This window comes from Palaemon carinicauda, chromosome 23 (genome assembly GCF_036898095.1).
Source record: "Palaemon carinicauda isolate YSFRI2023 chromosome 23, ASM3689809v2, whole genome shotgun sequence".
Lineage (NCBI taxonomy): Eukaryota > Metazoa > Arthropoda > Malacostraca > Decapoda > Palaemonidae > Palaemon > Palaemon carinicauda.
The window spans coordinates 50,308,822-50,320,452 of record NC_090747.1 but is presented as its reverse complement, the minus strand read 5'-3'; the positions used below and the strand labels follow the sequence as shown (position 1 = coordinate 50,320,452).

Here is an 11,631-nt window from a genome sequence, read left to right as displayed (position 1 = left end):
GGGGTGTGTACTGATGGAGCCACAGCCATGGTTGGCCTGCGTTCTGGGTTCATCACAAAGGTGAAAGAAATAAATCCTTCTGTAATAAGTACACACTGCATAATTCACCGTGAATCTTTAGCATCCAGAACTTTGCCTGATGAAATGAGGGATGTTCTAAACGTGGCTATAAAGGTAGCAAATTTCATCAAATCTGGAGCCTTAAACAGTCGTCTCTTCAAATTATTGTGTAAGGATATGGATTCTGAACATGAAGCCCTGCTTTTTCACACAAACATACGATGGTTATCAAAAGGAAACATGCTTGAAAGGCTTTATGAGCTACGAGAAGAAGTAATAATATTTCTAGATTCACAGCAGAAGGCAGCCCTTCATGACAAATTCAAGTCTGACAGCTTTCAGATAATTCTAGCTTACTTGGTGGATATTTTTGAATCTTTGAATGCAGTGAACCTTAAACTACAAGGGAAAAATATCCACATCATCTCTCACCACGACACCATTCGAACTTTCATGGCCAAACTCGACCTCTGGAAATGTCGAATTCAGCAGGGAAATGCAGCCAGTTTTAGGAACTTAGATTCTGGGCTCGCTCATGGTAACCTTGACCCTGAGTTAAAGATCCTTATAATCACTCATCTAAGCTGCTTATAATCACTCATCTAAGCTGCTTGAAAGCAGAATTCACGAAATACTTTCCAGACATAGATGACATGCGTGAATCCTGGAAATTCATTAGGAATCCTTTTCAGTGTGAATTCGCTAATGTTGCTGAGGAAATTCAAGAGGAGTTTCTTGAGTTAAAGTTTAATTCCACAGCTAAGGATGAATTCAACGATTTGGATTTTGAGACATTCTGGATTAAATACCATTCTGTGTACCCTCTGATCTCACATCAGGCTCTTCGGGTTCTAACAATGTTTGGATCAACGTACCTGTGTGAAACTGCATTTTCTACGCTCACTGCTATAAAAACAAAATACAGAAACCGCCTGGATGTGGAAGATGATTTACGTTGTGCACTCTCTACCATTAAACCTCGTATTCAAGATCTGGTATCCAAGAAGCAGTGTCAGGTATCTCACTAAATAAGTTAAGCAAGTTATCCTGTAGAAATGAAAATGTCAATTATCTCACTTTATTTCCTACTTAGTAAATTGACTATACAACCCATAAGGCTTTTTTTACTCCTTTTCATATAAAATCTGCAAGTGAAATTTATCTTTATATGCAAGGGGGGGGGGAGGCGTGGCGATAAAAAAATTATTGTGGAGGGGGCATGGTAGTAAAAGGTTGAGAACCACTGGTCTAGAGGGTCAGACGTGCGCTTACGCCACACACGTTTTCCCTTAGTATCTGCTACATAGAACGAAGCTTCATCAGACCACAAAACTTCCCTCCATTTATTTATATCCCAGGTCTTGTAGGAATTCTCAAAAGCAACACGAGCCTTTTTTTGTTTGGCTGTTATCAGCGGCTTACGAAGCGCCTTAACTTTGGAGTAAAGAAGATCCTTTTGCAAGCGTCTTTGTACTGTCCTTACAGAGGCCCCAGCAACAACGTCCGGATTTTCAGCCTTAAGTTGGCGTGCTGTAAGGGTTGGATTGGCCTCTATGTACCTAGCCAGAACTCTTAAACCCCTTCTACTTATAATAGGGGGCCTCCCAGGGCTTGTCCCAGGCAGGGGTACCTCCTTCCCTCCCGATTCACGAAAAACTTTGATAATGTTTTGAACTGTTCGTTGTTTTACACCAGTTTTCTGGCTAATTACACTGGTTTTCTGGCCTTCCTCGTAAAGTTGGATCACTCTCTCACGATTCTCAAAGGAAGTAATAGGTTTAGACATGATATCAACACTACCACACTAAAGTAAACCACACGAATATTGTCGCAAAAAAAGTGATAACTTCTGACACGACGTCTATAATCCTTCAGAGAGCTTGGAGGGGGAAGTGCGCACCTGCATTCATTCACTCAGTCTCTCTAGTCAAGTAGCCAATGAGTCAATTTCTCCCAGACGATTTTTTGTTCGTTTCAATGACTGATTTTCAGTGGCATTGACTTAAGATTCGTAAGCTGCCACTCATACGCCAAAAAGAATACTTTTTACGTAGATATTGGGGATTTGAATAAATCCATGATTAGCTAGGGAATTCCTCATCCATTTTCCCCATTAAGAAATCATAAAAGTAAATTACTGAACGGGGACACGTTTTGCTGCGCAAAATTCGAAACACGCCTGGGGCCGTTTTAAGAAGTACCCCCTCATATTGTTTTCAGATTAGGCAGCATTGGGACTCGACAAACGTTGTGTAAACACTCTCGCTTGCCTACAAAGTTATAGGGGAGGATTTTGTTAGTATTCATTTCAAATTTTATGATGGTTTCTTTAATATTTGATTTTTCCTGAATATTTTTATTTTGTGGTAGTCGTTTTCTTCTTTCGTTTTCCCTAGAGCGTAACGTTTTCTGACTTTTAGTGTATATATATATATATATATATATATATATATATATATATATATATATATATATATACATATATATATATATATATATATATATATACATATATATATATATATATATATATATATATATATATATATATATATATATATATATATATATATATATATATATATATATATATATATATATATATACACACACATGTATATATATATATATATATATATATATATATATATATATATATATATATATATTTATATATACATATATATATATATATATATATATATATATATATATATATATATATATATATATATATATATATATATAAATATATATATATATATATATATATATATATATATATATATATATATATATATATATATATATAAATATATATATACAGAATATATATACATAAATATATATATATATATATATATATATATATATATATATATATATATATATATATATATATATATATATATATATTTTATATATATATATATATATATATATATATATATATATATATATATATATATATATATATATATGTTTATATATAAGTATTTATGTATATATATATATATATATATATATATATATATATATATATATATATATATATATATATATATATGTTTATATATAAGTATTTATGTATATATATATATATATATATATATATATATGTTTATATATAAGTATTTATGTATATATATATATATATATATATATATATATATATATATATATATATATATATATATATATATATATATATATATATATATATATATATATATATATATACAGAATATATATATATATATATATATATATATATATATATATATATATATATATATATATACAGAATATATATATATATATATATATATATATATATATATATATATATATATATATATATATATATATATATATATATATATATATATATATATATATATATATATATATATATATATATATATATATATATATATATATATATATATATATATATATATATATATATATATATATATATACAGAATATATATATATATATATATATATATATATATATATATATATACATACATATATATATATATATATATATATATATATATATATATATATATATATATATATATATATATAAATATATATGTGTGGGGGGGGGGGGTGTATACAGTATAAAGGTTTTGTGAGACCTCATACCTTATTTGAGATACAGAAGATTTTTCAAGTATTCTCATTTTTTTTTTTCCAGAGAACAATTATAGTTTCCATTCAAAAGCCAACCGTACCTCGGTTAGTTGCCCATATTTAGAAGCATATTAAGGTTTTAGACTGGTATATACTCTCTATAAATCTTCAAATGTATAAAGATATGTACGGTAAGAGTTCTCTTTAGAAAAAGCAAATATTAATCGTACCAACTATAAGAGTATATGCTGCGTTCATTTGACACAAGGAAGACCCATTAGTGAAATATATACGCTTATGAATTCCAGCCCCTCTCCAATATTATGTCCCATTCCCAATAAATATTTCTTATTGAGATTGATTTGTTGTTAAAAAAAAAATATAATAATATATGAATTTCCTGTTATATAATGGAATATTTCTTCATTTAAAACTGGTTGGTATTCTTTTTTCATACTTTCTAATTACATGTCTTATATTTTTTTTTCTGCATATTCACAATCTGAAAGAGTTTGAAATTATATGTATGTTTCGATGCAAAATTATAATTGGAAAATATTTAGAACCATCGCTTGTTATTATTTTTTTTTTTTAGGATGTACATATATATCAAATGAAAGTAAGGAAAGACATCTTTCTTCAGAAAATCAAAAAAATATTTTATACAAAAAATAATATAAAGCATTTATTCATGTGCATAATCTATTAGGAAAATTGAATTCTAAAATCATTCATTTGAACCTTTTAATGCTTAATCCAAAAGCGAATGGTAAACTTATTTTGCTAAATGATTTTCTCTAGCTAGAGGGCATGTCACTGAAACCCCAGTTTCTTGCCAACCAGAAGCTATTATCATCAGGCTGATTTCTCCTTGGTCTCTGATCCTGAAGTAGAGAAATTCCCGATATTGAGACTAATATATATATATATATATATATATATATATATATATATATATATATATATATATATATATATATATATATATATATATATATATATATATATATACACATTTGTGTATGTTTGTCTATGTGTACTTGTTTGTATTTCGTATTTTTAGTAGTAAATGGTTCTAAAATTAAAACGTCTATGACTTTTTCATAATCAATAAGATTTTCTCGCGTGTTGCTTATTGTTTCATTGCTTCCGTATGTTAATCCGTTTATTCTATTTCATGATATTTCTATGTATATTTGTTTTTATGGTCTTATCTTTATTCTAAATGATTTCATAATAATTGTTGCTTTATTTCAATTTATTTCTTATGAAACGTTTTTTGTAGATAAAAAATTTTCCGTTTTAACAGATTGATTAATATCAATTTGTGTTAATGTTCAGGTTTTACCCCTCATTAAGAAAAAGGAGTTTCTCGAAAGCTAGTAATAGATATGATCGAAAAAAAGTAAAGTTACTGCTCTCAATCTCTGAAGTTTTCCAGAAGCACAAATGCCACTCATCTCATATATATATATATATATATATATATATATATATATATATATATATATATATATATATATATATATATATATATATATATATATATACATATATATATATATATATATATATATATATATATATATATATATATATATATATATATATATATATATATGAATATATTTATATATATATATATATATATATATATATATATATATATATATATATATATATATATATATATGTATATATATATATATATATATATATATATATATATATATATATATATATATATATATATATGCGTGCGTGTATATGTATGTATGTGTGCCTGTTTATGTGTGTGAGTGTTGAGTGTCATGTCGGAGTTGCAAATGGAATTGGAGCACATTTTATAAGTTTTGATTCCACAAAAAATCTTGTTATTGGAGGTACTCTTTTCCAGCTTAGAACATCCATAAGTATACATGGACTTCACCATTTTGCAATTGAAAAATAAAAAGATAACCTAGCCATGAATAGAGACAGAGGGAAAGATCTTGGTAGTGATCATTCGGTCCTCATTGCTACACCAGAATTGTAAATAGAGTACCTAGGTTTAATACAACTAATCTTTTATTAGATGAGCACAGAGAAAACTTTGCAATTAGATGTAGGTATTGATTTGCAGTCTCAGAGACTTTAAAAAACGAAAAGCTGACAATAAATGAGGAATGGTGTGAAAATAAGAACATATATCAGTCAGTTTTGGCACATGGAGCTACAAGAGGAAAACAATGGATATCACATATTTGGAATATCATAAAAAGGAGACAAAGGTGAAAACTGGTTGCTAAAAGTTTCAAAGGAGGCAATGAAAATTACAAGATACAACATGCTAAGTATTCCAGTATTGATAGTGATATCAAAAGAAAAGCTAGGAATGACTGTGGAGAATATTTATACAGGAAAGCAGATGCTGCTGGCCAAGTTCTGAGTGGCTATTTTGAGAGAATTGGTTACAGAATTATCAATGAAATCTCTGCTGGGGCAAAAAGGAAACATATACCCATCAATATGAATGATAGATCTGTTATTACAAAAGAAGATGAAGAGAGACAATATTAGATGGAACACTTTAGTGAGGTAATTAATAAGAGATATGAAGGAAATAATTTGGTTGGTATACCTTAAGCCGAAGAATAACTTGATGTTCCCTTGAATGAAATCAGTGTGTTTGAAGTTGAAGTTATCCTAAAAAACCAAAGACTTAGAAATCCCTTGGATACGATCGATTAACTGGTGAGTTGATACTGGCTGTAAATGAAGTAACTCCTACACTACTTACAAGATTATTTTGAAGAACGTGTCATGAAGAGGCAAAACCTGATGAATGCAAGCTAGAAGTGTTGATGAAAAAAAAGAAGAAAAAAAGTTCTCACTGATTGCAATAATTACAGAGGCATCGGACATACTTTAGTTTTCGTGAAAATATATAATATGGTCAATCTGAAGAGACTAGAGAGAGAAAAGGCTGAACAGTTGAGAGATGAACAGAAATGATTAAAAAAATGTAGGAGTTGTAATGATTAGATTTTCCTTATAAGCCACGTGGTGAAGCAATGCGTTCAATATAAGATTCCTCTTTCGTTGGCATTTATGGACTATGCAAAGTCTTTTGATAGTGTTTCACCGGTTACATTTTTATACAGTCCTGCATTATTAAGGAGTTCCACTTAAATGTGTAAATTTGATTGTCTGTTCAAGAACATAGTAAGTGCAAAGTTCAAGTTAAGAAAGTCCTACCAAACGAATTTCCCATGAACATTGGAGTATTCCAAAGGAATGTGTTATCACTTGTGACTTTCTTCCTCATCATGGATTTTGTAATGCATAAAATAGTCGGGGATGTTGGATAAGGATTGTAGTGGATTGGTAAGAGGACGTATTGGAACTAGCATATCCTGTATATATATATATATATATATATATATATATATATATATATATATATATATATATATATATATATATATATATATATATATATATATAAAGTAAGAAAACGGAATAAGAAAGATGAGATGAATCATCATTGGAAGGAGCAAGGATTAATGAGGTGGAATCATTTACATATTTAGGAACTATCCTCTCTAATTCAGGTTCAATAGAATTGGAGTATAATGAAAGGTTTTTAAGAAAAATGGGCCAATGGTTACGTTAGGTATAATTTGTAATTAATATCTCCTAAAACTAAATAAAAAAAAAAGTTATATATCAATCAGCTGAAATCGGTGTTACTGTATGGACATAAATCATGGTATGACAATGAAACAATATCCAAATGATTTTGTAGATTTAGGAGCAAAGTCCTCAGAAGAATATTGAGTGTGAATTGGCAGGAACGGATTACAAATGAATCTATAGGAGAGATAACTTATGTGCCATATGTGGATGAAGTTATGGTGAGGGGTAGACGAAGATAATTTCGAAATGCTCTTCATACTTTCCAAAAGAGATCAGTTCACCAAACTTTCAGGCTTACATGGATGAGGACTATGAAGCGTTAAGCACACGATGAATTTAGAAGTTTTTATTTAAAAGCTTAAAATACAGTCAACTGCCCAAATCTGACTAAAAGCCCTTTGCTCCAATAACCGTAGGAGGAGAATATATATATATATATATATATATATATATATATATATATATATATATATATATATATATATATATATATATATATATATATATATATATATATATATATATATATATATATATATATATACATACATAAATGAATAAATATATATATACATATATATATATATATATATATATATATATATATATATATATATATATATATATATATATATATATATATTTATATGTAATAATTATATATTACATGTTTAAAACACATGACATAATAGGTCATTGTGGAAGTAAAAGCTAGTATGAGAAGTGCTGTAGTCAGATCTTAGCAGGATGCGAATACCATATCTCAGCAATGTGATATTTTTATGAAGAATAAACACAAATACAAATCGTGAGTAAGAGTTTTGTTGCCACTGGATGCAGGTGTCTTCCTATACTAATGTTTAGTTTGCATTATGTGTTTTGATGCTGAGATAACTGACTTTACGATATCTGTGATATCGATATTTTAGCCACTTATTACTAAGACATCATACGGAATGGTCATCCGACCAAACCAGCTATACTCCTATGAGGGAGATGTTAACACTTTTGTTCTTAAAAAATAAACCATTTTAAAGATAACTTACTTGACTTTACTTAGAGATGTAACATACCAACTAACATACTTAATGTGTGTTAACAACAGTAGCACACTAATAAATTGTGGCAGCGGTAAAACTCTAAGAATCAGAAAAAGATCTTCAAGAACCAGCGAATAAAACTCTAAGAATCAGAGAAAGATCTTCAAGAACCAGCGAATAAAACTCTAAGAATCAGAGAAAGATCTTCAAGAACCAGCGAATAAAACTCTAAAAACCAGAGAAAGATCTTCAAGAAATCAACAGAAATGAATCTACAATTTTGACTAAGTATCATAGTCCATCGAAGAATGAAACATTTAATGAATGTTATACATACAAACTGATGAACTGGATCTTCAATCAACATATTAAGAAAATTATACAAAAGGGTCTACGATTTGTTTGGCATTTTAATGGGCATCGACGGATGAAATCCATGACTCCACATTCTGAGGCAAGAACCCATTAACCCGACCCTGAAAAGGAAGGATTGCTGATCAAGCATTTACAAGTGTCACAATCGGGAGGGGGTTAACCTGTCCTGCTGTTGCATTACTCGGTCCAGGGGCTGGGCTCACAGGGGGCATCATAATTTACGGTATTTCTTTTCCTATCTCTTCGACCCCTTGAAATTCTATCAAATTATCTATATGAATACAGACGTCCACTGCGTAAACTCATAAGCACTAAATGATAAAGATTATAACAAAATTCCTCAAAACGATGATACTAATACAAAGATATTTCCCAAGAATTTCTGAAAGAAAACGGAACACAAAGATATTTCCCGAGAATTTCTGAAAGAAAACAGAACACAAAGATATTTCCCGAGAATTTCTGAAAGAAAACAGAATTAGCACAAAGAGAGAGAAAAAATTCTAGATGAGAATTCGGAGTTGAACACAGTTTCCTTTAATGAAAGGAAATAGAGGATTAGCAAACAACTCACCCCAGTAATAATGGACTATTGACTCGTGGTAACTACACCTCACTGCTCAATACTGAAATGAATAGGAAAATTAACTTAGCTTATATGGCGTTGTGTGATGTCGTCATTTCCTCTCTCTCTCTTGATGTTTGGGTGAATGTTTTCTGTCCGATTTTGGTTGAATGTAATGCTTCCTGGATATGTTTTGTAATCGTTGAACGTTAGTCCTTGGTTTTGTTAGGATGTTGATTGAAGATCCAGTTCATCAGTCTGTATGTATAACATTCATTAAATGTTTCATTCTTCGATGGACTATGATACTTAGTCAAAATTGAGGACACATCATTTGTTGTTTTTGAACTCTCCGATAGAAAAATCCTAAGTAAGACTCTCGGATATAGGAAATAATGAATTAAATGTAATAGGCGTAACTCATGTTCAGTTCAAGGTCGGTAAGCGCACGTTTGCCGATACATTTGCTGTTGTACAAAACATTGATATGTATCCAGCTATAATTATAGGATACCCATCTATGGGCAATCAAAACATTATCTTAGCCCCTGCCAAGCACGGCGTGTATATCAAAGGAAAATTCTATAAGTCTTCTAATACCTTAAAATCAGTTTTGGATAAAAAGGAGACGACAAATGTAACCCTAACATACGTTGAAGAACCAATAATTTGTCTCTCTAATAAAGAAATAATATACGCGACCCAGCAGAATTCTCGTTCACCCGTAATATCATCTTGCGAGCAATCTATCGAGCCAAACGTACCTTCGAATTTGATAGTGCAAGCAAAGAAAACATTACCGGGATCTGAAATATTAATCCTTTCCGACACTTTGAAAACTAACGGATTGTCTGTCACACAAGGTATTTATACAGTAGGCTCACATCAACAATGTAATATTGAAGTCTGTAATCATTTAAATACCACTTTAGTAATTCACAAAAATCAACATAACTTGGATGTAGAAGTTTATAAACATCGTATTCTTACCGTTGCTGAAATCGATCACTCTTAATCAGTTGCGGATGAATCCCTTTTGCAATCTATTAAAAATAAAATCAATAAAGATATTCAAGACGAAGAAATTCAGCAAATATTTTTTGGACTTTTAACTGAATATCATGATGTTTTTTCCACTACGGATGGATCCTTAGGAAAAAACAGATGTGATCGAGCATCAAATAAGGTTAAAGGACAAGCAGAAAATTATCTATATACCCTCGTACAGACTCCCTATTAAATTCTAGAATGAATTAAATGATGAAGTAGGTAAAATGCTAGAAGAAGGAGTCATTAGGAAATCGAACAGCCCTTATAATTTTCCATTAATAGTTGTATCGAAAAAAGATCGAACATGGCGTATCTGCGTAGACTTCCGTCGTCCAAACAAAGAGACGATCCCTGATCGATTCCTAGTGCCATGTACTGATGATGTTTTGTCTTTGTTAGGTCAGAATAAATATTTTACCAGTTTGGACTTACTTAAAGGCTTTCACCAGATATCATTAGAAGAAGATAATATCCCATACACAGCCTTCAGCACAGCCAGGGGACTTTATGAATTTTTACGGATGCCTTTTGGTTTACATTGTGTTCCCATAACATTTACAAGAATTATTAATATAGTGTTTGGAGACTTGCTAGGGGATATATTGCACGGTAATAGGGACAACCTTGTAATCTTTTCCAACACCTTAGAAGAACATCTACGTAAATTAGAACTAGTACTGCAGAGACTAAGACAACATAATTTAAGGGTAAAGATTAGTAAGTGTGAATTTTTCAAAACAGAATTAATATAATTGGGTTTTATGGTGTCAAGCCAAGGTCTTAAGGTAGTGCATGATAAGGTGTCGGCTATCCGTAACTTTCCCATACCTACTAATGTCAAGAGAATACAGCAATTTCTGGGTTGTAGTGGATATTACAGGCGTTTTATATGCAATTATTCAATAATAGCCGCTCCCTTAACTGATCTTACGAAGAAGGGGGTAGATTTCATATGGTCTGAGCAGCATCAACAGGCGTTTAATACCTTGAAAGATGAACTGTGTAGTTTTCCTATCTTAAAATTTCCTGACTTCGGTAAGGAATTCTTCATTGCAACAGACGCCTAAGACTTAGGAGTAGGTGGGGTATTGCTTCAGCAATATGATAAACAATTTTTCGCGATAGCTTTTTATTCCCAAAAACTGAGAACTTCCGAAAGTAAGCATGCAGTAATAGACAAGGAAGGGCTAGCTATTGTTAATTCACTAGTGCATTTTA

The 11,631-nt window shown here is 30.1% G+C and overlaps 2 protein-coding genes across 2 annotated transcripts in view; both read left to right on the top strand.

Moving 5' to 3' along the window:
* The window catches only part of LOC137617576 (protein FAM200C-like), an 11,113-nt gene extending 10,459 nt beyond the window's left edge, over nt 1–654 (top strand). The window contains exon 4 of the mRNA XM_068347584.1: nt 1–654. This exon is cut by the window's left edge and continues 747 nt beyond it. Within this exon, the coding sequence (XP_068203685.1) occupies nt 1–654 (654 nt within the window).
* Nucleotides 655–713: 59 nt separating this feature from the next.
* Nucleotides 714–1,088, top strand: LOC137617575 (protein FAM200A-like). Its single transcript, XM_068347583.1, has one exon. It carries the CDS (start codon nt 714–716, stop codon nt 1,086–1,088), a length of 375 nt encoding a protein of 124 aa, XP_068203684.1.
* The last annotated feature ends 10,543 nt before the right edge of the window (nt 1,089–11,631 follow it).

Excerpts from the sequence above, each read along its gene's own strand:
- LOC137617575 (XM_068347583.1), top strand. The coding sequence starts at position 714 with ATGCGTGAATCCTGGAAATTCATTAGGAATCCTTTTCAGTGTGAATTC.